Raw genomic sequence first — 27785 nt, forward strand, 5'->3', positions numbered from 1 at the left:
GAAATGAGTCTTCCTTTGATTCTTAGGTCCACAGCAGGTTTTTGATATTCCTGTTTCTTGCCAGAAGGCTCCAGGTTCCATGCGCCTGTGGAACTCCTCACCCACAACCAAGACTGTCCTGCTGTGTTTCAGTGCTCTGATGAGAACAGCTCCAAGCCATCCCTGAACCACAGCACATCCGACTGAGCCTGAGCAAATCCCACGCATGGTGTGGAACATGAAAGAATAATCAAACCCTGTGTCCAGGTAGAACACAATTAACAGTTAACACTCACAGAACTCCACGCTTGTGCCAGTGCAACAATTCCAACGTGCAGCTGCTCCACAGGGAAAACTCACTATGGAAACTGTTCGCTACACAAAGGGGCTTTGTTAAGGACTAAACACAAATCAGTTCAAACCACTCACCCTTGGGGATCTTAGTTCAATTTCTTCTTTCTCACTTTCACTGCTGGAATAATTTTCTTCTGCTTCTTTTTTAACTTCTGTTGGGGGCATTTTTTGTTCCTCTTTCACACTTTCCTCCATTGGTTCCACGTGTTTCTGTGTCTCTTCTACCACTTTTGGTTCATTGTGATGGATGGTCCTGAACTGAATGTTTGCAGAACGGCAGTACTCTTCAAAACCATAAAGATACCTACAGACAAGGAAGGTCCCATTTATATTCCATGGTTTATTTTCCATTTATTGAAGTACATAAAACCTATTTTCCTGCTCAGTAACTTCAGAAAAATAATATTAAAAAACCCAACAAAAACCAAAGAAACCCAAATAAAAATATAAAAGCCAGAGAAGATTTTGAAGTTAAACAATTTCAAGTTGAATGCTGAAAAATACTCAGAGGTGCTTCCCACATATTTAACTTCATGCCCATCCTGTTAAGAATTCATGACAGTAATGCCATGCATGAGCTTGTTCTCTGGAAACTGCCTGTGCACACTCTAATCCACTTACAGATGAGAGAGGTATGAATTAGCTTATTCCTCAAGGAATTAATATGCAAGTTGCAACACACTATCACTGTCACAACACATTTTCATGTGTCCAAACAACATCATCATTATTTCCACTGAAACAGCAACCCAGTACACATTTACCAATTGCTCTTTCCAGGATAAACACTCTTCTCTGTAAAATACAGACCTTAAACATGTGCCCAGTTCAAATCCCACTGAAGAGAGTCTCAATATTGTCATCTTCATTGACATTAACATGAGGTGAGTCATTAGTCATCCCTATTTCCAAATTTCCTTAGGTTTGAGTCAAGAGAACCTCATTCTTCCCTTTTACTCAAAAAGCCCAATTGTTTCTTGTCAAACTTCCAGGAGGATAAACAATAAAAACAGTTTTTATTTAGAAAACGAGCTTGGAAAATGTCATTCCTGAAAGGTTTCCAATTCAAAAGTTACAACACAGCTGAAAAGTGAGGGTCAGAAAAAAAAGATTTATGCATTTGTTCAATGTAAGTAATGATTTTACTATTTAATAACTCTCACATTCACCACAGCAATGCACGCAGTTAAACCCTAGTGCCATTATTCTACAAATTCTGCAAAGATTATATGTAAATATACATCTGGAACATGTCTTTTTTCAGCCAACACCTGTCATGAAATTAAAGCAACTGGTATAAAATTCTCCTCAATGCATATAAGATCTAAAGATTAAGGAGTTGGTTACTGTTAATTACCTTAACTTGCAAAACTGAATCTGCCAAAGCTTATTTTCTAAATTTCATTGGTTTACTCTGAAATGCCATCAGCACAGGAGCAAAGTGAACTTTCCTTGGTAAAAAAATGAGCAGAATTCTGATGCACTGGAGCAACAGGAATTTATAGCCCTGACTGCTCCCTCCTGTCCTCCACATCAGCACTGGAAAATGCTCCGAACTGTTCATTAACTGAAGAATATCAAGTGCTGTCTCTAACTACCAAAAACCTCTTGAATATTGTACAAGCTACAACTAGGATAAAGAAAGGAAAAGTGTTTTCACCACTATCCAACACAAGAACTTACTTTCTATAAGCAGTTTTTACGTTGTAGGAAGCAGCTGAATTCAAAATAGGAATGCCAAGGTCCATATAAATTTGCTTCCATACAGCACCACTCTCAATCTTTGGGGGAAAAAAGGAGAAAAAAGGAAGTTTATAGGTTTTGTTAAATAAGAACATTAAGGAATAATATCTAACAGAGCTAAAAGCCAATGTCTTTTATAACCATTGAACAGTTTGGGTCGGAAGGGACCTTAAAAATCATCCAGTTCCAACCCTCCCACCATGGGCAGGGACACCTCCCCCTATCCCAGGTTCTTCCAAGCCCTGTCCAACCTGACCTGAACACTTCCAGGGTTGGGGCATCCACAGCTTCCCTGGCCAAACATTTATAGATATGAATGAACAGACATATTTAGTTCAGGGAACATCCAGCACTTACATTGTCACACCCACCCTGCTGATAAACCAGCCTAAAAAGCTTGAAGAGGTTAAGGTCCTTGTAGCCCAGAACTGGTGGTTTATTGATAGGAGTACCTGAATAAAATAAAACAGAAACAAGTTATCCCAAAGAACAGCAAGGTGCCTCTTCAATTCCTTTAGCACACAGTTGATTACAAATAGTAGTCTGCATTTTAAAATCTGTATTTAATGGATTAAGGTATGTTCCCAAGTCAGTAACTTCCAATGACCAGTTAAGGCTTCACCCTGTTTTGAATGCATCATTATCTCTGGGTGCTTTTTCAGCCTCCCAGGTTGATTAACAGCCCCCATCCACCTGGCTGCATCCCACTGCTCCTCCGGTGAGCAGGAAGGACAGCCAGAGCTGCAGGAAGCTCCAGAGAACACCTGAGGAATGCTGGAATAGAGCAGCGTGTGAAGAGATTAACTAAAACCACCGTGGGCTGAAAGGAACGAGGAAGAAGGAGAGACCTTGGATGAGACACTCAGGCAAATTGTCAGAATGTGGAAAAGCACAAGGACCTGACAGGACATGAATATTTGGGACAGTTCCAGGGGAAAAAAGGAACTCGGAGCAGTTGAGTGGCAGTGACATGAAGAACAGTAATTATCTGCAGAAGGAGAAACCAAAAGTGACTTAGGGCAAGTGGCTGCATACGTAGACAATAATCCTCCCAGCAAGGAAGAATGCCAAACCTCCTCCCTGCTGCTTTGTATCTTCCCTCATCTTCATGCAATTATATTTGGAATCATTAAAATAATTTTATAGGACTTTGGGAATACTGTCATGATTCCATGAATCAAAACATTTATACTGAGAGAACAGAATGTAGAACAAATCTGCTGGGAACAGAAATCTTGCTATAAGGATGGAGAAGGAAAATAAAAAGCAAACAGGCAAGGGGAAAGTCCCACTCCTGAAAAGTCCTGCACATTGCTCAATCCACATACTGGCTTAAAGAATATTTCATGGACTGAGTCTTCAACATACAAATGCTTTCTTCTTCTGCCTTCACAAGGTCCTGACATCCCTACTGGTTTTGTAGTCTGAGAGTGTTTAAGAAAGAGAATGAGAAACCAAGAAAACAGGAAAGTGGGAAGAATCAGGCTACATGAAAGGAAAACTCTGGATTAGCCCAGCAGCAGAATGATTTCTTTTCTTCCCCCTAACCTAGCCTTTTATTCCCCTAGGGCAGCTTATTCTCCAGAAACACTGGTTATATACACAGGAGGCCTTCAAAATTATATTGGATGAGCTCCAGAACACTTTGCTGTAACACATGCTCAATTTCTAAACCTATGATAAGAACTGGCAATACTGAACAGCTTTTGGATTGCTCTTTTATGATTCTGTGGTCTAGAACACACCTCCTTAGAAGGCACACAGACCCTCTTTTACAAAGGCAGCTTGATTTCCCCATTAATTTTAACAACCTCCCACCCTCAAAGAAAGAAAGGGGCAAATATTCAGACTCTGCAAGTACTTCATGTTTTACCCTTAGCTCTGGTCATTTCAAATTCAAATACATCAACATTTGCTGCACTCTGTGCTGCTATGGAAATATCATTCAGGTAGCTGCCGTCAAGAGAAAAGAAAGATGACAAGAAAAGGGAAAAGGGCAGTAGTTACACCTATAATCCACCCCCACACCAAGGCTACTGCAGGATGAAAACAGTATTTGAAATACAGGATTGAAATGGTGGCTTCATGAGTAAAATTTATCAGGCCAATATACTCTAAAAGACAAAATTCTGCAGGCTTGAATATAGATTTTTTTAAAAGGAGCATAAAAGCTTCCATTTTCATGTCAGTCTCATCACAACTGCACATGACTTATGCAAGAGCAGCTCTCCCAAGTCAGCAGGTACATCCTGCTCCCTATGCAGAGCATGATACTGCTCTGAAACCAAGGCTTCAACTATTCTAATTTATTAAGTCTCACTTCTGTAAAGACAGATGTTTAAAATACATTATTTTATTGTTCTAGCTACAGGATAAAATAGAATCTCTTAAGTCTTCAGGTATCACTGCTCCATCTGGGCACAAGACTAGAGGATGGCATATCTCCATTCTCTGCTGGTTGGATTTCACCATCCATGGACAGACTCCACAGCTGCCAGCCTGGGATTAACAGCAGCAGAGCTCTCAGCCATGGCTGTCAAAACCAGAAATGAACCAAGGGCTTATTCAACAGGCGTTTGGAACATAGAAAAGGCTTTGTGAAAGCAAAACAAAACCAAAACACCTCAGGGAGGATTTGAGTTCCCTTTGAGTACAGTGCCATTAAAGAAGCGGACTGGAGATAAAAACAAGGAAGAAAATTCAGTGGTACCTCTGTCTTCCATAAACTTGTAAAGCTGTTGGAGGAAGTTGTCCCTCTCTTCAGGATCAAGCTCTTCCTCAGGCTGTGGAAATAAATGCAGTCATAAATGAAAACAGCAAACATGCAAAGTAACCATTTATTTGTACAAAAGCCTAAGAGCAAGAACTAAACCCAAACCACTTCCCATTTGGCCCTGAACCCATGAAATGGTGAAATATGCAGAAAACAAAATTTACTCAGAAAGACTGAAGTGGTACCTCAGGAGGAAAAGAAGAAAATGCGGGTCAGGGAAAGCATCAGTCCATGACAGAATGAATGAGTGACCCTCAAAATGAAAACTCTAATACACACAGCATACCTGCCTAACACAGGAGAGGTCTGGTATTTACAAGACTGAAAGAATTCAAAGGAATTCCAGGGTTTTTTTTGGTTAGGTTCTTTCTGTTTGTTTGGGGTATTTTCGTTTAACTCATTTTCCTTATCCCAGCTTTAGCTCAGGTTGCAGATCAATTCTTTCTCCAACAGTACCTGGTGGAGATGCTCCAGACAGTATTTGTTTTGTAATTACATTCCAATGCTTGATTTCAGCTTATATTTGGAAACACCTTAAAGTCACTTCTATAATTTATAATTACTATAAATTCCTTAGTTTCATCTTTACAACTCAAAGCCTCAAAGAGATAAACACTATGAGATAAATTTATGGCAAGTAATCCACAGCGTGAAATAAAGATACTCCTTTAATTCCAGTGAAAATTACTTAAAATAAAGTCAATTTATTGGGGGGAGTGGAAAGGACAGGCAGAGGAAATAATGTCTACGTATCTTTATGGAATTTTGAGACTCTAGCAGAGACCAAAAAAAAAAAAACCAAACCCTTTTCCCTGCAATGCTTTCTGCATGCCACTTTCTTCCTGCCAGCCTGGCAGTTTGCACAAGGCAGGCTGCAGCTGTCTTGAAGGAAAGACGTACAGTACGTGTCAAAAAATCTTATCATTACATTATTAAAAATAACAGGAAAGTGACAAGCAGTTCCAGAAGGAAACCAGAACAACAATTTAGATTTCAGTCATCTCTGCATTCTGTAAACTTTAAGCTTCAAGGCAAGGAGATAGGCAGGGAAATGGGGATGTACATGTTAGTGCCTTGCTAACCAGCAAGCAATCTGCCCAGCATCAGAATGAATCCCAGCCCTGCCTGCTTCACTGAATTCAGAGCTTCTAAACCCAACAGGGCTCAGCTACAATCAGGCAGAGACAATATCTGTGTCTTACTTCACTAATTTTTCTTCTGGAATAATTGGAGGAAATTAAATGTGTAATCACATCACCGTACAGCGTCAGTTACCATTTGCTCAGCACATCACAGGGATTATATAAGGAGAAACAGTTATCTATAGAATTAGCATGCTCTTCCAGGTTATCAAGCGAAGTATTGCTATAGAAACCACAGCTTTCTTCTCTCCATCCAGACTGCAAAATAACTTCAAGATCGAGAAATTTCTACCATCTACTGTAATGTTTACTGGCTGAAGGCAATACTGCTCAAACTGTGCAAACTAAATACATCTAATAACAGTAAACGTCCAGAAATACTTCTGAATAGTTGAATTAAAGCCATTTCTTCTGTGTGGGCACAAAGCCAAACCAGAACTGTGGGTCAGAACAGCAGAATGCACATTAAAACAGCAATCTTACAGCCAGAATTCAGCCCTTCCACTGAGACTGAGTTCTTTCAGCTGAAGAAAAGCAAAAAGGGAAGATGAAAAGTGTTATAGGGTGGGGGCATAAAACCCGGCTGCAATAAGCATCCACCTGTGTGAGACATCCCAAAGTCTGCACCTGCTTCTCTCTGTTGATGGTGTATGAGCCCCTTGACAGAGGAGTCTGAACTGTGCCTGGTACTGATGCCAGAACAGGCATCAGATCCTTCTGAGAAGTGACTTGGGTAAGCCCTGAGTGACTGCAACCACAGAGCACATCTTGGATCAGCTGTTCTTTTGCTTCTGGCCAAAACGAGCAGGACTGACCCTTCCTGGATATGCTTACTGCAACATGAGGATAAGATGCCATTTTTTTACCAGGGTTATCTATTTGCAACTGGACATTAAAGAATTCTAAAGAGTGTCTGCTGTTCTGAGAGAGTTTTACTATAAATATATCAACCATCATGAAATTATAGAATGGGTTTGGTGGAATGGACCTTAATTCCCAACCCCCTGCCATGGGGGTTCATCTAAGCTGCTGTAATCTGCACCCAAATCAAGGAAACACCTGAGAAACGTTGATGCCACAACCTGTGATCACCATCAGAAAGCAAATGGAGAGCTGAAATTCCCAGCAGGATCCAGGATGACAGTGCTGCTCTCCAAAACTCACTGCTACTATCCAGACATTTGTGCCCATTTTAGACTGGGCATAAGTAACTTCACAGTGCTAATTGTTTAAAACCAGTTACTGAAGAGAGTTCTGTCTCTCCATTGCATTTTTTTCCTATACAGATGTTGCAAAAAGGGGGAGACTATAGCCAAACGTAAGTCCAAGTGAGAGGCAAAACAACATGAAAATTTTAAGCTGCAAGAGTTCAAAACTGAGACCTTTTTGCAGCTCATCCAATACCCACAGCTAAATGCAACATGAGAAAAACTTTTTAGTTCCAGGATGAGAGGCTGAATTTCATTTAAATGAAAATAAATAAAAAATCTCTAAGACACCCCTTTTCTAATTTAAAGATTGAAATTTTATGGGTTTGAGATTTTTTTCCTCCTTTCTGACAAGCAGGCCACATCTGTTAGGGAACACCAGAAACAACAAAACAATAAAATTGACCATGAACATTATCTTTTTATCTTTGTATAATGGAGATGTTGCCAACTCCTTTTCTTATGGTCTTCCAAACAACGTTATCAGCATTCATGTATTTTCTAAAACTATCTGGTAAGCACCAGCAACATGAAGCACACAGAGATGTGTAGAACACTTGTAACTGCTTTTGCTTCGTTCGGTTTCGAGCCACCTGATTCACCATGAGCTTTGCCTCTGTCCTTAGCATGATCTTCAACAAGAACGTGGCTCTGTTGTCCTGACTCATCATTTACTCTGCAGAAAGATGTTAAAGCTTCTGTGGGTGCCAACCTTCAGAGCTGAGTGGGAGCACAAAGGATGAAATAGTTCCTTCTACAAAAGAAAGAATGAATCTCTACCTCCAAGCACGTACACCCTGAACTCAGGCAATCCGAGGTGGAGCTACCAGGGACAGATCTTTCTTTTATGTTATAAATAGACTGACAAGACCATAAATGCTTCTGTGAAAGAAAAGCAGGTGAAGAGGAAGAGCAGCATACACAGGATTTGGAGTTCAGAGGAAGAGATGATCAAGCCAAGCTGCCAGAATTACAGTAAATGTAATTTTGTTGCTTCACAGTGGTTCAATGAGATTTCATCACTTGCACATTTGCTTTCTAACGCCAAGCTTGAAAACTAATTAAGGAAATGACAAGAATTAAACTGATTGCAACAAGTTAACAGCTTTAAACCACGTGGAGATGAGCATGGTCTTAAAATGTTAATTTGTACCAACAAGAAACCAGAAATTCCACAAACCAACAATGACTCACTCCAGAACTGTGCCTCAGTTTGCAACTTCTCCTGGGAGTGACATTCTGAGAATGCCTCTTTGCATAAAACTGTGAGCAAGGAAGTCTTTAAAGAACATTTGTGCATGGCATGATGCAGGCTGTGCTTCACAGTAGCCAGAACTCCTACAAATGCACACATGCATGAGAAGGAGGATTAGCTAATCAATGTTTAGCTATTTTTAAAGGCTAGTCTGTGCATTACACATCACAGCTGCCTGGGGGGGTTTATATATATATATATATATATATATATATATATAAATCACAGAATCTTAGAATGGTTTGGATTGGAAGGGACCTAAAAAACCATCTTGTTCCACCTCCTGCCATGGGCAGGGACACCTTCCACTAGACCAGGGTGCTCCAAGCCTCATCCAACCTGGCCTTGGGATGGGGCAGTCCCAGCTTCTCTGGGCATCCTGTACCAGGGCCACACCATCCCCACAGGAAATAATTTTTTCTTAGTATCTAATAAACCACTTCTTTCTGGATATCACCCTTCATTAACTTTGAAATGACTCTTTCCTGTATTGAACTTTCAGAGTCAGCTATTTCAATGTTATTTTAAAATACAAATAGGTTGCAAGAGACATGGCAATTCGGGTATGATTTTATGTGATCTCCCACAGTTACTCAGAGCAAAGCCTACACAGGGAACAAGAATTATTTTGAAGCAAAATGTAAATATTTTAATAGTCGACTACTGATTATTTGTAGGAATTTCAAACCTCCTAAAACGTATCATGGATTTCTCATCCTTCCTTTATGGACTTAATGCTAATAAAATATATGGAAATAACTTATCATGAGAACTGAAATCCTTGCTTATTTGCAGAATGGGAACATTGGAAAATGCCTCTGGCATCTTCCCTTTTCAACAATGTAAAGCAACTGTGACTGATTTTTTTGATGCCGTTGTGATGCAAGAACCTTAAAAAGGTTAAATGAATGCACCCCATTAAACATGCTACACACACATCCTCCAGGTGACTGTCAGAAACAAGCCCTGAAGAAAATCCCTCTTAGCAAACACCTGGAGGTGCCACAATTCTTCCCTCAATGAGCCACGGAGACCTGGAATTTTCTTCTGACAAAATTCCTTGCCTTTACTCTGGTCTCCAGTGAATGTATCTGTTGAGAACGTGCAAGTGAAGATGTTTGAAATAACTGCACATTAAGATCTTCATTCTCATGGAATCAGAATGGCTCGCAGGGAGACAGAGCCAAACCCAAATATTGCTTACACATCCCCCTGTAAAACAGGAGTATTTCAATATTTAAGCTTGAGAATCAAATGTGATGGATCACTGTGGATTCCACAGCTTCTCCTACCAGCACATTTACCTGCCTCGAATCCTTTGCTTCACTACTTTATGTTTAGATCAGATTCTCCTTCCCTGACAGAACAACTTCAAGACAAGCAAATACACTAGTAGATACAAGCTGTTTTGAATAAAAATCAGGTAATGTTCAATATTCCAAAAGCTTTTGTTTCTATATGGAGACACTGGAGTTAAGATTTTCTCTTTCCTTTTAGCTGCAGTGCATAGACTGCCAAATGTACCCTCCAAACACAGTTGACTATCTTCCTCTGACATGTTGAAAAATGGGTAAGAAGCAAAAGCAATATTCAGGTTTTTATCTGGATTCAAATTAATTGAATGATTCTTTTAATTTTTGTTCAATACAGAATTAATTTTTATAATACTTGTGGATTTTTTTCAATTTTAATGAAATGTGTTAATAAATTCTTAATTGCTAATGGAAAATAATCCTGAGTTGCACCATGTATCACCAAAATTTCAGCAATTTGAACATGCTGAGTAGCTCTGTGTAATGCAATCCCTGTTAGAGTCCATGACAAGCAATTTCCACATTGTCCTCCTTGCCAGTCAACTCTGGACCACACAAGTCACTCACCACGGGTGAGGAGGAGGAGCACCAAACCAACCCTGTGTTTGTTCCCCCTCTTTAGCTTACAAAAGCCATGTAAAGCCTGGAAACCTGGTGGTACCAATTCTACCACCTCTTAAAGATGTCACCAAAGGCAACACACTTAGAAAGATAGTTTCTGTCAAAATAAAGTTGCAGATTTTTAAGCCAGCTACTGGAAAAATGGCAGGATCTAATGTCACCAGCTACAGCAGATCTCTGCTCCATTATCATCATAAAAGATCCTACTTCAGAAAAATAGGATCCTTTCCATTCCAGAATTAGACTTTTCTCACTGACTTTATCCTGTGATTATATATTAAGTAGGTCTGTGTCCATTTGATTATTTAATGATGGCCTATCATGGCTGGGCAGCAGCTGGACAGGCCTTGTCAGCAAAGCTGCTGTGCATAGCAAAAGATGGGAACGGGGGGAAATAAAAAGGTATTTTTAATAATCTCACTCCCATCTTTAACAATATAACCAATTACAGTTCTAAAACAAAATGCCCACTGAGAATATTCTGGGAGATGATGGACAGAAGCAATTTTTGACCTTGATTAATAAAAGGAAGCACTCTATAAAATGTATAATTTCAGTAATTCAACATCTGTATTCTAATACAGGCAAAAAAACCCAAATCACTCACTTGTCTAATCTCTCTGCAGCTAGTATTACTGCCTTTCTAGGGGAAAAAAACCCCAGAAATTCCTTAAATTCCCTAAATGTTGTCTGTTGCAATATCTAGCACGGCCCACAATTAAAAATATGTATTTTACCAGGAATTTGACTTAATGGGCCATCATGTCAGTTCTGCTCTGACATTATCTAAAAAGATTCATATCTACCCTCTGCTACACAGCTTCAGCATGAAGATGCTCACCTTACATTCCTACTTGTCACCTGAAAATAATGGATTCCACAGCTTCTCCTATCAGCACATCCACCTGTCTGGAATCCTTTGCTTCACTATTTTACATTAAAATCCTTTAAAAATAATCTCTATTTCTTTTACAGGAATGCCTTTTTATTTTTTTTTTAAATCACCAAGCTTCCCCCTCCCCCTTCTTTGTTTGAAACACACAGCATTTTATGCAATAGGCTTGGAAAATGATAATAAAAATGGATACTAGAAAACTAGTACAGCAATCCTTGATTTTCAGTGACTGATACTCTGAAATTTTAACCAATGTTAATACAGACAGAGCAATACAGCCTGCAACAGTTCACACCCTGCAAAATGTGGCCTATTCAGTCTTTTTCACTGCAAACAGAGGGGAAAAACCCAGAGGATTTTACATTTCTGCACACATTCATCTCAGATTTATCTTATCACACCATTATTCTTACACAGACATCTACTCCATTTTCCAAGACACTGATATCCGAGCATAAAATTCCCATCTAAAAACAGATTTGTATTGTCTTTTTTTTTTTTTTAATTTATTTTTACCTGGAAAGATCTCCCCGGGCTGCAAAGCTCCACCAGACAGTTCCCAGATCAGAAACCCAAGTCAAACCCCCATCCCCAAGCACCACGCTCACATCACAGATTCAAGCACACGATCCTTACCTAGCAGCTGCATTCTTTCAAACGTAAAATGGTTTTACTTCCTTTCTATCTAATCTGCCCACTGCCTGGACATATTTTCAGCCTGACTTCCAAATATTCGCTCTCTCTCTCTCTCTCTCTCTCCCCGCGCGGCGGCCGCGGTTAACCGGCATTACTTACATTCTCTTCCGCACGGAAAAAAAAATTAAAAAAAAAAAAGAAAAAAAAGAAAAAAAAACCCAAAAAACTAATAAAACGAACTAGTCAGACTAAGGAGAACGCGAGGCATTAGATGAAAGGCAGAGGAAGGGCCAGCCCATCTCCGAGCCCCCGGCCAGCCCCGGCTCCCGCGGCCGCTCCCCGCGCCTGCGCCGCGCCCGCTCCCGTTGCCCGGGGAACGCCGAGGCCGCCGCCAGGCGCCATCGGCCATTCCGTGAGGGAAGGGAAGGGAAGGCGAGGGGAAAGGGAAGCGGCCTTTGACCTTCCTGCCGACACACACAGGCCGCACCGGGGGCTCGCGGTTCGGGGTTTTGGGGTGTATTGTGAGAGCGGCGCGGTGAGGAAACAAATAAATCCCGCAGTGCCTCCTCTCCCCGCCCCCCACCTCCGCCCATGCTTCTAAATCCAACATCCAGGTTACGAGCGGGGAGCAGAAATAGAAGAGAATTCTGTAACAGCAGCTCTGATGGCATGAGGAAACCGGCTAACGTCATGGGAAAGGAGCCACTTTAAATACTCGAATGCAGAAAAAACTGTTGTTATGAGAATCATGGAAGCACATTCCATGATCTGTGTTGGAAGGGATCTTAAAGAGCATCCAGGTCTAACTCCCTGCACGGGGATATCTTCCACCGGAAGATGGAGTGAGGTTCCTCACTCCACCAGATCAGGTTCCTCCAAGCCCTGTCCAACATGGCCTGGAACAATTCCAGGGATGGAGCAGCCACAGCTTCTCTGGGCAACCTGTGCCAGGGCCTCACCACCCTCACAGCCAAGAATTCCTTCCTCATGCCTAACCTAAATCTCCGAGTCAGTTTAAAGCCATTCCCCCTTGTCCTGTCCCTCATACCCTTGGTCCAAAGTGCCTCTCCAGCTCTCCTGGAGTCCCTGGAAGGGGCTCTCAGGTCTCTCGCAAGCCTCCTCCAGGTGAACACCCCCGGCAGCTTCACGGCCTCCTCCGGAGCAGCCTCCGCAGGTCCCTGCCGTGCTGCGGACCCTGGAGCTGCACACAGGGCCCCGGAGGGGTCTCAGGGAGCACAGGAAAGGGGAGAATGCCATTTTCTGTACAGCCCAGGACACGTCTGGGTTTCTGAACCACGAGTGCTCGTTGCTGGCTCGTATCCAGCCTTTTATCCACGAGAACCCCCAAGCCCTTCTCCACAGGCTGCTCTCCATGAATTCCTCTCCCAGTCCGGACAAGCCACAGCACGTTAGACAGAAAGTCCATCCACCACATCATGCTATGACTTGCAGCCTAACAGGCACGAAGGGCTGTCCTCTACTGCTCCTAAGTAGCATTTATTGCCCTGTGAATCAGCTCATAGTTTCAATCTCCAGCTTTTGCTTGAAATGAAATTTTTGTCTCTTTTTTTAAAATCACACTACTGTTTTCTGAAACAAGTTACTTTTATATAACCTACATACACATGAGTTCTACAGCATTTTATTAATAAGTTACAAAAGGGTTAATTATTTTATAAGGTTTTTGAAGGTTAAATTAATTAATTAAGAAATTATATTTAAATTATTTTTCTTTTTAGTTGAATAATTAGTTATTTGATGTCTGCAATGCAGACTTTTTCTTCACTTCCAAAATATTATTTAAATTTATGAAGAAGTATTAGCTTGTCTTTTTAAATTTTTATATATATTACTATATATATTATATGTTTATATATTACAATATATTTTAATATATATTTATATATATTACCATATATATATTACTACATATATTTTATATATATAACTATATTTTAAAACTTTAAATTCTAAGGTCTTTATTTTGTGATATTAAAAAGTTTTTATTTAAATTTTATACTCATCATTTTAGTGTTATCAATTAATTCTGGAGGCTTTCTCCATGGCTTCAGGTCAAATGTAGTGCTCTCCTGAGGGTTTGTGGTTTTTAGTATAGCAAGTTTAAAATTCTTAGTATCTAGAGTTCTAACACATACCAAGAAAAACACAAAAGGAAATTACAGAAGAAAAATACAAAGATACTGTTATTTAAGGTGGAATTACTACTATTGGGCTGAACATAAGTGTTTTGGTTTTGCATTTTCTTCTGACCCAGAACCTTTTGCTCTTTTCTGCCTTGAATTTAGTTTCTGACATGGGTATCAGGAGACAACTTGCCACTGCTCATGAATCCCAACAGAGACAACTGTAGCAGAGAGAAAATGAGCAGGACTGAGAAGATGCTGAAGTGAGCTGAGTCTGACAATAGTATGTTGGAAAGTGCAGGATTCCCAGGCAAGCAAGTCATTAAATTATCCCTGAAAAATGACTGAAATTGTCAAAAAAAGGCTGAAATTGTCCAGACTCACCGCTACTTCTTCTGTTTTCTCTTCTCTTTTTGGCTCCTCTTCATCAGTTTCTGCAGCAGCTCCATCCTCCTCATCACTGCTGGAGGACTCCAGGATTTCACTGATGTCCATTTTCCAGTTCCGAGGCACACCCTTGGTGCTGAGAAACGTGGTTGCCTCCTGTAGCCCTAGAGAGGAAAGGGCCCTGGCTTTACCTCCTCTGCAGCATTCCCAGCCACAAAGCATTCTTTATTTCCTTTTCACCTTCTTGTAAATCACAACACCAACTTAAATGCAATGAATCCATCACAGTTCAAGCACCATGGCTTACTTGGCTCTTTCCAAAATACCGTGGTTTAGATTTAAAAAAAAAAAAAAGAAGAAAAGGAAAAGAAAAAAGAGCACTGCCCAAAGAGATTTGACATTAATGATTGGAACAGAGGGAAAACATGTTAGTGAGCAAAGGAGAGATGGGACAGGCACAGTTACATTTGTAGAATGGAAATACCTCAAATTCTTTTCCTTTAAGAGGTGCTCCAAGGGTGGAAAACAACAAAGCAAAACAAACCCAGATAACCCCAAAATCTGCCCCTCAGTTACAATAAAAGACTTTAATAAAGGAGCCAGAAAAACATCCAAAAGAAGAACATACTGCAATGAACTGTTCAGTGTTACCAGAGAAGAAAAGGCACCAGTTTTTAACACTGCTGACAGAAAAACCTCCAGACATTGGTCTCAACTATCTTTTCTTTTGTTTTGAAACCATAAACCATTAGTACCTTTGGTTCCAAAATATTCCCTTGTAGCGAGGAATGTCACAACCCAATTATGTTCTGCACAGGAAAAAAAAGTCCCTTTCTTCAATTTATCTCAAACCTGGCATCTGCTATTTTTTTTGGCTGTTCTAAAGATTTTGTACTGTGAAATAGCTATTAAGAACAAAGTAGAAGAGAAATCATGTAATATTAGTCAAATCAATCAAAACCACCTCAACCTTTCATATGAAGCATTTTAAATCTTGACTTGTTAAGGAGCTGCTGCACACCTTTACTCAAACTAGATACTGTTCTTGAGTGGGGATTTCTTTTTTGTTGGGTGGCATTTTTTACCATAATTTTTCATAAATACAATCTAAACATTTCTCCTTAACACCTTACATGTTTTGATGGATTCTGGTATCCATGTCATCTATCCATGTCACCTATCCATTCATCCATCCATCCAATTCTGTAATTATATTTTTAAATTAAATATTAATCACCAACTGTTGTTGTTGTGAAGTTTACACCCTGCTGTCCAGGTATCTTTAAAGTAAACAGAGTGTTTTGAGCAATGGCACAAAATTTTAGCATTAGGAGAGGTAACTATATATTCCACTGCTCACTGACTTGTCAAATAGACTACATTGAAAATATTCTATTCATTTTCCACAAATTTGGACTGGATCAAAATAATGAAATAAAAATCAAATAAAGAAGATTTCTACTAGACAAAGCTATATCCAAAGTTTCTTTAACTTCTCCCGTTTTAAATTGTTTACAAAATATCCAAGAGCAATTATCAGAAATCAACAGGACGTCATTTATCAGCAAATGTTAAAAGAACCTTTGTATGAAATTACTTATTTTACACCTAGAATTTATTCTAAATTACCTTTTTTAGGAGAGGACTCCGATTTTGGTAAGTTTTGAAGATCTAGCTCCTTAATGTCTTTTCTTGCTATTGAGTAACTGTAAAAGAATAAGGTTTTGTGATTACATCACAGAAAAGCAAGCATTTGATTTAGAAAAACAGCAATTTCTAAAATTTTCAGGTTATCCTTCACTTGCAAGGTCCTTGCTAACAACTAACTGCCTAAGGCACTTGCTATTGGATGGTCCAAATACAAGAGTAAGTTACCCAGGGTAAGTTTCCAATCTTTGAAATCCAGGCATTAAAGTATCCCCAAGTAATTAAGAAAACTTTGTAAATGTCATTTATTTTAACTGCTTAACCTGCACTAATTTGCAAAGATTAAACACGCAGGCAAAAAAAAAATAATTCTGAACTGAAAATATTCCCAAGAATCAACAGCTGCTCTCCAAAATAAGGAGCTAGCTAAGAGGACAGAAGCAAGTCCTCTATTTTCAAAATGCCTTTTTACTAGCACAGAGCAACAGTGAAGCCAACTCACAGATTTGCATTGATAGACAGTTGATTTTAATTTTTAAATTACAAAAGTGTTCTCACAGCAAAACATATGGAGGTTGCTCTGTTCCAAAGTCATACTGGATATCCAGTCACTGAGTTGCAAGAGAAATCCTAACCAAAATGCAGGGAGAGCCTTACAAGTGAGTTAGTCTAACACATTTTTTTTTCCTTTCATTATTTCAGAAAATCTGGAGTAAAATTTCACGAATCAGAGGCTGCCATTTCCTGAAGTTAAAGCTATTAGGCTAAGGGGAGAAAAAAAAAATCAGACAGAGCAGATCTAGATGTTTTACCAGTAACATTCAACCTTCAGCACAGAGCCAGGCTTATCCAGAAGGCTGATGACATATTCATATGAAGAGGCCAAAATGAACCAAGTCTTCAGGTACTTGAAATACATTTCAGTCATCAACTGAAATGACCTACTCAAAATCCAAAATCATGGCTATCAAAAATCAAAAACTGCTCACTTGGAAAAAAGAGGGTGACAGGTGGCCTTTGGCAAGGAAGTTTTCAGTTACAATGTGTTATCACAGATGCAATGCAATAACAACAAAGAGAAATAAAGCCTTTAAAAAAACCCAAAAGCAGTTTTCATACTCTCATGAATACATTATTCACTATGTAAGACACATCTCTGTCTCTCTCTCCTCCCTCTCCCCTTTCGACTGGAGGATGGACTAACAGGACTTTTCTTTCTTTTTGAAGGAATTATCTTTCCTATTTAAAAAAAAAAAAAAAAAAGTAGATGAAACCCTTATGAAGCATCTAAACAGCTATGGACACCTGGGCCCTGGAGGTAATGAAGCAGATACCCAAACTACTACAACTGACACCCATCCAGAAGGTCATTTAAGGCAGTAAGGGAAATAATTTAAACCAAAACTCACTTTAAAGGACAGAAATTACGTAAAAAAAAGGAAAAACATCCAGGTGTTTACACTTTAAGTTGTTGACATTTTTACAGGATGTTGCACCAGAAACTTTCTGGATTCAATGAATTCTTGTTGTTACACACAATGGAAAGAAGGGTGAGGAAGCACAGAAGGAGTCAGCTGGAAATAGATTGTGAATGCCAGATGTGTCCATCCAGCATTACAGAAAACTGTACCCTTTCCTTTTGGAAGAAAGAACATCCTCAGGAGCACTAAGTGATGAGTTTCCCCCCACAGATATCTAACCAAAGCGAGCCAGCACTCACAATTTGGAATCTGCAAAGGATCGAACTAAACACTGGTCCTTTTTCACGGTGACGTCGTCATTGCAGCTCGGTGACACAACCTGAGGAGTCAAAGAAAACATTCCTTTATCAAAAAAACCAAACAAAACCAAACCAAAAATCAAACAAACAAAAAGCTGACCTTGAGAGGAAAGAAAGACAGACTGCAGGAAATCTGCTGTTTCTTCTATTATATTTCCAGTATTAGGTAAACAAACCTACTTCCATTTATACTACTAAGGCCAACAGCAATAAATTTCAAGAAGCAATTTACCCCAAACTATTGACTTGTTATGTACAAGCCAAAAGAAGTCTAGAATTTCATTTGGAAACTAATCTGCTGAGGTCACATCACAGGACCCTGTTCATTCCCTCTGCTGTTTTAGTTCTTGTTCACACAGTTTTTTAAAAGCATCTATTAAAAAAGTCACAAACCCACTTCTTTTATACTAGCTTCTGATTTTTGGCATTTAAACTGAGACTTAAGTTGGTTTTTTGGTTTGTTTTGTTTATTGAGGTGTGGATAATATAAACCACTGTGAAATCTACCACATCCTTCCACAGCAGTATCATCTCTAGGTCTAAAGCAAGTGATAAAAATACATTTTCAGTATTTGTATTACCACAAACATCACAAGTTTATATTTTGCTCTAGAACATATACAAGCAGAAAATGTTAAATGCAAATATATGACCTCCAAGTACTTAACCCACTAGTTCAGAACCATATTAAATAAAAATCTGTCATTACTAAAAGGAGCTACAACCAGAACATGCACAATAGCACTTTTTAAATTGAGGTACATACAGGTGGATAAGGCAATGTCAACTGTACACCCTACATTACACCATGTCTGAAAATACCAAAAAGTTTTCTACAGAAAGCAACTTTTAATATGCACATGTAAATATTATTGTGTGTATCAATAAGGTGCAAAGTCTCTGCCTTTACAACACAGCTCTACTTGAACTTGGATTTATTTAATGTATATTTATAATCAGCAGTGGCAGTGAAGAGCTGTATCGTTTATTGACAGTCAAATAAAAATAAGCACCAACATCTGCTCCCAGAGTAACTGACCATTGGTACAAAAGCAAGCATAAAAGAAATCAGTATTTTATAAAATTGAAAAGTCTAGGGAAAAAGACAATTAAATTTTAAAAAAATTCAAATCCCACTACAATTAAAATTCATAAATCTAGATCCTCTTAAATTGCCTGGGAGTGCAAGTCCTAACATACTTTATTTTTAGAAGAAAAGTATCATTACACACTGATGATTTTGTATGCAGTTCTAAAACACTTTAATGCCATGAAACATAAATTACACATAAATGTTAATCTCTGCTTTCCTACTCTTCAGAGATACTGCAAAACACTTGTATTTTTAGCCAACATAGGAGTAGAGCTTAGCCTGACTACATTCACAGCTTTGCTGCAAAAGGAACTCACCAAAGCTGGGTACCAGTCTGCTTTCTCTGAATTACAAGTCACACTCACAACCTTGCCAAGCAATTCATCGTTGAGGCGCCTCTTATCTTCATCCTCTTCTTCACTACTTTCTTCTTCCTTTTCATCTTCAGTACTGAATTATCAAAAGGTATAATATTTTAAAGTTTGTCTGAAGTTATTACTTGAAAACCAAAAATAGCTTACGACAAGATTTTTCTTCCTATTTTGCAAAGCTTCAAAAACAAGTTATAATTTTAAGAGCTGAAATTGCTTGAAATACACTTAAATATTAAGTGCACTTACTCAGTAAGAGGAATTTTACAGGAATTCTTTCCAAGTAGCAATATTTTACATTGGAGACATGACTCAGGTTTTGATTTTGCACAGACACGAAACAGAGAAAAATGTTCTCTACCCAAAAATTTAGAAGTACCTTTTTTTTTTAACTGTGTTCAGTACAAGGAAGGTTAAAAAAAATCCTACATTTCCTATTAGATGAAAGAAGCACAAATGTTCTTAAGGATACTACAAGAAAAAAACCCTTCAATTTCACAGTATTGCCAGCATATGACCATGTCTATCAGCTGTGCACAAAATTCAGGTGACAGAGCATTTATTCAATGGGACTGCTTCAGTTTTAGCAAAGAACACCAAAGGAAAAGCAGAACACTCCCAAAACTCACACAGGAAGAGAAGATCTTCTCCCTCTATTAGATTTCTTCCCAATAACTGGAGTTCCAAAGTGCTCTGGATTGGTTAGTGGCAGCTGATCAAGTGTCTGCATGGAAAAGGGGGAAACAACAATGGTTTGCAATATGTTGTTATAAAAAAAATATGAATTAACTATTTATTTTTAATTCCATGTCCACCACTGTCTTACCTCACTTTCTGCAAAGTGCCTTTCTCCCTTCAAGCATAATGAAGTTCGTCTCAAGGTCCTTTCATCACCGTCATCAAAAACTAGGGTGAAGCCAAGAAAACACATCAGCACAAGCTGATCAGACCTCAATCCCAAGTCTACTGCTTATCCCACAATCAAGAACATTCTCTGAAACATCACTTTCAAGCCTAATTTACTCACTCTTTAGTCTAGAAGCAAAAGGAAAGTCAGTATTCAGGAATCAGTCTTGGAATAGATTTTTCACATAGAGATTCAAAGCCAAAGTAAGGCTTTGGATGCAAGTCTGAGTGTAATTTAGACATTCTTCTTATCAATACAACTGCACATTTCAAACCACAGGCCTGGCTGCACACCAGTTACTATTATCTAGCAATCTCTGGGGTTTGTTTGGTTTTGTGGATTTTTTTTCCCACCCTATACATTTCTTCCTTACTTATCATCATTTCATAAATATGGTACCTTTTACTTCTCCTCTAGCTACGAGCAATCCCACAAAAAGATCAATGGAAAGAAAAACAAGTTTCTGCTACGCTATCAATGCCATCTTACGAACAGATCAAGATACTGGAAACCTGCAGTTCCAGGTGTGACACTTCATAAGGAATATTTAGTACACATCCTGTTGCGTTACATCTCATGGACAGGAAGTTCCATCCATTTCCATCAATTCACAGCAGAAGAAGGCTAGGACACTATGAGGCTACTGCGAGCTTTGCCTGAGAAAGATCTATTCTTCAGCTTAGATAAACTGAAATTTTCTTCAGGAAAATTTCCTTGAAGAGAAGAAAATCAAAGTTACCAATTCCCCCTGACAGCAAAGAGCAGAGCCCAGGTGGCTGCAGGCTGGAATCCCTGCAAGGTACAAGTTTATTTGTATGGGGTCAAAGTGCAGAACACTACACTTCTCTATATTTAAACTACTTGAAACAGGCTTTGTACACTAGAGAAAGAAAGTTTCAAGTGCTGTGCATAGCAGTATGGTAATTTTGGCATACTTATAAAATTAATTAAGCTGGATAAGATAAGCTTTAAGGTTCCTCCATATTCAGAGTAAATACTGCTGTGGTATGCTCCATATGCTCCACTACTGAATTATCTTAATGGCTTAGAACACTTGCACACAATTAACTTGTCCCTCTCCAAAAATCTCAAACTGCTAAAATGATTCAAGAAGAATCATTTTAGGGGACAAATGGCTGGTGACTGGCAACTAGTAACTTGATTGAAAAAAAGCAAACAGAAGCTAATACTTGACAACAGAACTAAACTGCTTCTTCTTATTTATTATCTCCAAAACGCTCTCTATTTATTATCTCTTTATTGAAAGCTAGTCCAGTAGAGGGATAAAGCATATGAACTGTTCATAAATCAGATAACATATACCAGGTTTTTCATCCTAAAAAGATTAAATGTTGTAAATACTGAAGGTTAAGTAAAATACCCTTAGTAAAATACACTTAAATTAAGACACATAAGGAAATCATGAAAATCAAGAGTAACAATTTATGCCGTGGACATGTACAAAGCATCTGCAACTGCCAGCGTGGCTACAGAACTTGGAGAAAAACATCCTTGCAGAACAACAAAGTGTAAAAGAACAGCATAAACAGAAATATTTCCTTATCTACATAAGTGATCACTTCAATAAGTTTCAATAGAGAAAGGATAGCACCATTTGTCATACAAAAATATCAATTATTTGAGTTACTAAGGTGGAGCCAAGTAAGGAGTCTCTCCAATTAATCATGATGCTTGAAGTGTTTCGTAATTGTAGCTACTTCAAACTTGCTTCTCCTCTAGGGAAAACACTCGACTGTGCCTTACTGAAAGGGCAACCAGAAAATCACACTGATAAATTCAGCACCTTTAAAAATAAACTAAACAGGCCTTGTGGTTTCCATCTCACTCTTCAGAAAAATCTGCTACACCAAAGTACTGCTCCTATTCATGTCGCCCTGTGAGTGACTCTTTAATGCCAGTCCTAGAGGATTTAAGGGAATGTCTGTCCAAGGCACAGTATCAAATATTAAGGATTCTGCAAATATAAGCACTAAGGCAGATGGCACAGTTTTTGGCTACGAGATATTTTGAAGCTGTGATAACAGTCGTGTCAGAAGAACTTAATACACTCTAAGCTGCAAATTCATTCCTCTTTTTAATCACATCCAGAAGCAAGGTTGTTTAACTCTAGCTAAAATGTCTACAACTAACAATCAAACTAAAAACTTTTAAATTAATGTTAAATATGTATCAATTACTTCATTCCTTCAACAGGTTATTGCTACAACTCCAAATTCTTCAAAAGCAAAAATCCAAAATGCTGTGTTTTATAAGGAAGCTTTACTGGGCAGGGAGAGGGCAGGAAACAGGAACAGAAGACAAGGAGACATCTCCCCATCCACACACACACAGTGAAGTCATCAAAGGATGTGTTTACACTGTCACCATTCTCATCTCTAAAGAGGAAATCACTGTCCTGTCTTTCCAAAAGAACAAAGGTGGAAAAGCAGAAGCCCTTGAGGTCCCCCCATTGCCTCATCTTGCAGTGCGCAGGGGCTTGCTGGGGAAACAGGGGGAAGCAGCTGATTTCTGGGAAGGGAAGGATACAAACTAGCCAGGGAACTGCTCCCTGCGGCTGAACAGCCAACGGAGCATCACGGCGAGGAAGGAAGAAGAGCGACATTTCTGCCGGGCAGAGCCCTTTCTTCCAAACACGCTCCTTAATGAGGAACACTGACAGAAGGGGAAAAGAGATGAGTAAGCAGCACAACCTGGAGGAACAGTCTCTGCCATAATGCTTGGTCTAGTCCCAAGAACTGAGTCCAATATGTTCCATACAGAGCATATTGAAACAGTGACAATAAAATGGAAATTTTCAGAATTTTGCTGCATCTCGACCTTGTCTAGGATAATAGGAAAGAAACTGAATTGGGTTTTTTCTGTTTGTGGAAATCTACACAACCCTAATCTAGGACAGAAAAATAAAAACAAACTTCCCAGTGGTGATCAATGCAACACTTTGCAAGAACTAAAAAAAAAAAAAGAATTTACCAAAAGTTCAGTGCCTCAAAAATGCAACTTTAAACTCACTATTGATGAGCTGGTATCTTCCATTTCCTGTCTATAGCAGACTTGCATACACCATCAGCAAAAATCCACTAACCCTGTCTTTGCAATAAGGCTGTCTCAAGTCTGGTTTTCATGTATTTAAATATATAATATTAACCAGTCAACTCATCAAAATCCTTTTTAGGAACTCTGAAGAAGCTTGTCACAAAATACTACAGATCAGTTTGACTACATCTTGTTTAGAAATATATATATAGCTATATTATAAACAGATTTAAGAAAGAAAAAAAACCACAAAAACAAGACAGAAAAAGGAGAAGAGAGCAGAACTCTAGAGAGAACATCCTCATGGCAGTTACGAGATGACTTCCACAGAGCCACCAGTGCCACCAGGACAAGGCAGCTCTGTGCCCCACAAGTGCACAGGGAAAACAATCCTCCAAGGCTGCATCTTGCAAACTTCAAATCCAACAAGTCATGTTACTGCTGCTGCCCAAACCAAGAGAGATTAGATTCTACACTGCAAGGAAACAATTTTGTCTCGTTTCCCAATCCATTGAGAAACTTTTAAGTCACCAAGACAATGAAATGAAAGTACATACCACAAATTAAATCTGTTCCAGCATCACTGCGCACACTGAATTATTCTCACTGGCTGCCTGGCAAAGCAGCAATTTATGAACTACAAGAGATGTTGTTGTCTAGGAATATCTTGACTAATGTGTGCAGATTTTGCAGATATTTGGGGTTCAGCTGTGGAAACAATATAGGAAGTACCAGGAGCTGTGCAGTCCTTGTTGAATGGTCTCGTAGACAAGGGCTGTACTACTAATTCATCACTGTAAAAGGACTAAAGAGCAAGTGCTGCACTGTACTGTGCTACTGAGACACCACACAACTCAAATTTACTATTTTTAAATGGTTTTAAGTGAGCCCAAGTTCCTCTTACAAAAATATATTTGAAATATCCCAGAAAACAGGGAAGTTTGAGTGGCCTTTGAGGCTACTGATAGGAAACTATCACCTCACAAACAAAAGCCTGTTGCTTGAAACAGCTTTTTCTGAAATATTATTCTTACTATTTTCATACATAAAGAGATTAGAGAAAAAAATCTACCTCCTTGCTTTCCCTAGAGTATTGTTTGTACACGATTTTAAAGTATTTTTAACACTCAGTTCACGTAGTAACAAAGGTGGTTTTAAAAGCAAGAATGTGATCCAGTTGATTTGTAACAAGGTTGTACTGCTAAAATACTACTTTTCACTACAAAATCTTGTTTCTCTACTCACCTGTTCCCTAAAGGTGTGTAAACACAACACGTAGTGCTGCTCTTTTTTTTCTAGATTCTCCAGAGAGCAACCAACAGAGCTACTGCAGCATTTTTATGTGCCACAGGTGCACTTGAACAACACATCCCATGGAAGGCCTCTGGACAAATACAAGGTTTCCTCAAAATCCACACAAGGAATTTTAAAAAGAACAAATTTATGGTGGGTCATGGTGGTGGAGAACACCAGCCAAGTGGAGGCAAACACCTGTGGTTCTGGATTCCTGGATGACACATGCACAGCCCAGAGATGATGCCTCTGCCACGTGGAGCTCAGCAGGATGCTGGGAACTGGTCAAACCAGCCCTGCAGACATGGCCAGTGCCTGGCACACAGCACAGGAGGGTGCTGGTCAAGCTTTGAAGGGACAAGCCAACAGCCCTCTGGCACGGATGGACTGAGCTGGCTGTGGGGGCACTGAGAGCTCCCAGCACCCCTGGAGGAAGAGCTCACAGCTGTAGTGGACCCAAGACCAAGCCTTTTCTTCTTCTTAGCATAAATATCTCCACAAAGCATCAGAAGAAAACTTCTTTTAAAAATAGAAAAACATGACTATAAATAGCTCCTGTTAGCAACCCTGCTCCTAAAGTCCCAGGACATCAGTGCTGGTTGATTTGCTGATAAATATCCTCAACACCATGAACTGGAATTTTCAAAATCCATGGAACATGCAAGATGACTAAAACCAAATCCTCAGTATCTTTCATTTCCGTGACCTCACCACCACAGTACTGTAAAGTGATGCAGTTGGTGGCTGAGACTACACTTCATACCCAGAACAAACACCCAGGTCTCTCTAACTCTGCTCACACATACTCAACTCAGCACTTCCCGGAAACTGCCACCATGATTGCATGAGAGGAAAAAGCCACCAGCAGGGCTGTGGGGCTCACTGAGGTGCCTCAGGAGTGTCTGAAAGGCAAAAGTCTCAAAAAGTAAGAGATCACATTCCCTTTCACTCTAAGCAGTAGATAAAATCCTAATAACTGATAGCAAGGTCCGCTAGAAACTGCCATGACCTCTCACTGTTTCCCTCTCCTACTTCCTACTCATTTCACAGGAAACATTACTGGAAGTTAATAAATGTTCTTTATTTCTTTCTTTAGAAACGCTTTTCCATTAGTCTGCCAAGCAAAATACAAGGCTCAATGTATTTGATCTGTTTTTGTTTGAACTTGTTTAAAGTTGTAGAAATTATATTACATAGTAGAAAGAGACCTAAGCATACACAGATTACTGACCTCAGCTTTTTCAAAGGACAGATGATAAGGGGCAAACCAGGCCATTCTAACAGCAACTCCTGGATGCTTGCTCAAACGAAATCCTGTTTCTCACTTATATATATATGACATCACTTCTAGTTCTGTGCAGAGGTGATACAAAAGTGTTTCCTCAAAGAACATCTACATAAGGATTTTCGTTTTCTGAAATTCTGGTAATGCTTGTAAGACTCCAGGCAGAGTGTGAGAGAAGGAAAATACAGCTATGCACTTTGGAAGGTGTGGTCTGGGTTGTGGTTTCTTTGTTTGTCAGTCATTTCAGACATTATTTCAGTATTTACCTGAAGCATTTTACAAGTTAACAGGGAATCAGGTGGATGGTACAGTCAGTAAACTGTAATTCAAACCTTGTTCAGCTAAAGCAGATCTGACAGACCATTTTAGTTCTATGCAATTATCACCTAACAATATATTCAGCACTTCAAAAGCATCAATGCAGCACTTTGTAATTTGTAAATTAAAGAAGTTCACTTTAGATAACTGCATTCTAAAGAAAAACATCATCAAATCATTGAATCACTTAGGAAAATCACCAGGTCCAACTGAACCATTTGTTAACCAAAGAACTTAAACCCCTATTAGAGTCACATCACTTTGGATTTGAGGAGTGCCTCGTGCAGTGACATTTCCCAGACACTTTTAAACTTCCACTCCAAACAGCTTTTGCCTCTTTACCTGCTTATACTGAAAAGCTGAATTTCAAAGGTAACTTCAGAAGTATTTCCAAATCGCAGCTGGAAAGTTCAACAGGACTACATGGCTAGATGAACTTCATTGTCATATAAAAAGAGGTCAAAAAGTGATTCTGTTGAAGCTACAATAAAAATAAAGTCTGGGTACATGAACACCATTAACAGCCAGGAGATACTGTTGAAACACACAAACTGATCATCACTGTGGCTCTTGCATTACAGTGGTGGCAAAGCAGTCTATTATAGCAAGCTCAGCACTTCCACTGGTTCAATTTATTGACCAAAAGCAAAGTTGTTTCAGGTGGCTTCTCTCCTTTTCATCCCTACATGAAACAGAGAAAGTGATATGCAAAAGTGAACATCATCACTTCTTGCTAGGCACACAGGCCTAGCAAGTTTTGGTTTGTTTGGCATTTTTTACCCATCTGTACTTAATACTCTGAAAATGTTTGCCTGTATATATTCCTGGTTCCACTCGCCAGAGATCAGTTTGCTTTTAGATCGCTGAGAAAGAGATGTTGGATAACAGAGAATAAATAGTAAGGGAAATGCACAAACTACTGAAATGCAAGCTTTCCCCTGTGCTTTCCAGATCAAAATGTTCAGGAAGGCATCCTGTAAACCTGGAGTCTGGGTAATCCTCTCAGCTCTTCAGCTGTGACTGCATCAGTCAGGGAGGCTGTGGAGCAGCACACCCACCAGCTACTAAAAAGCAACCAATTCAACTGTTTGCTCTACCAGCAACATAAATACACACCTCATCTCTGTCCAAAACTTTCTGCAAAGACACAATGGAAGCTCCAGGCTGAAGATAAAGCTGATTTTTCACAGGTCAAAATTCCTGTATTCAACCTAGAACACTTCCCCAGTTTTAACTGCAGAAGAACCGTGATGCAAAATTGATGATCTGCTTACTCTGGTCAATGCTGCTGGGCTTTCAACTCCAACAAGCAACCCTCCACACAGAACTAACAAAAATGCTCCTAAGATCTAAACCCAACAATTACAAAGGTATTTTCACAGTTAAAGCACCATGTAACAGCTCTGCTTGTTCATTTACCATAAAATTACTTAAATCCCCCCTGAGCTCCAAACTTTTACAAAATCTTAGCAGTCATAACATATTTGCATATGGAAAACATGTTTTATTTTCTCCACTCTGTCAAAAAATATTATTTGGGGAAAGAAAATTACAGTAGTTAATTAATGCCTTGTTTCAAGTTTCTGA

At 39.2% G+C, this 27785-nt stretch overlaps 1 protein-coding gene across 3 annotated transcripts in view; it reads right to left on the reverse strand.

The window, feature by feature from the left end:
- ARID4A (AT-rich interaction domain 4A) overlaps nucleotides 1-27785 on the reverse strand; it is a 48440-nt gene that overhangs the window by 13250 nt on the left and 7405 nt on the right. For all 3 annotated transcript variants that reach the window (XM_038136868.1, XM_038136865.1, XM_038136866.1), the window contains 10 exons: nucleotides 20168-20247; nucleotides 19971-20065; nucleotides 19288-19420; nucleotides 17818-17897; nucleotides 16080-16156; nucleotides 14448-14614; nucleotides 4787-4859; nucleotides 2434-2528; nucleotides 2017-2114; nucleotides 409-637 (listed from right to left, as the gene is read on the reverse strand). In XM_038136868.1, the coding sequence (XP_037992796.1) occupies nucleotides 409-637; nucleotides 2017-2114; nucleotides 2434-2528; nucleotides 4787-4859; nucleotides 14448-14614; nucleotides 16080-16156; nucleotides 17818-17897; nucleotides 19288-19420; nucleotides 19971-20065; nucleotides 20168-20247 (1127 nt within the window). The remainder of the gene's footprint in view (nucleotides 1-408; nucleotides 638-2016; nucleotides 2115-2433; nucleotides 2529-4786; nucleotides 4860-14447; nucleotides 14615-16079; nucleotides 16157-17817; nucleotides 17898-19287; nucleotides 19421-19970; nucleotides 20066-20167; nucleotides 20248-27785) is intronic.

The sequence above is a fragment of the Motacilla alba genome, chromosome 5, assembly GCF_015832195.1.
Source record: "Motacilla alba alba isolate MOTALB_02 chromosome 5, Motacilla_alba_V1.0_pri, whole genome shotgun sequence".
Taxonomy (NCBI): Eukaryota; Metazoa; Chordata; class Aves; order Passeriformes; family Motacillidae; genus Motacilla; species Motacilla alba.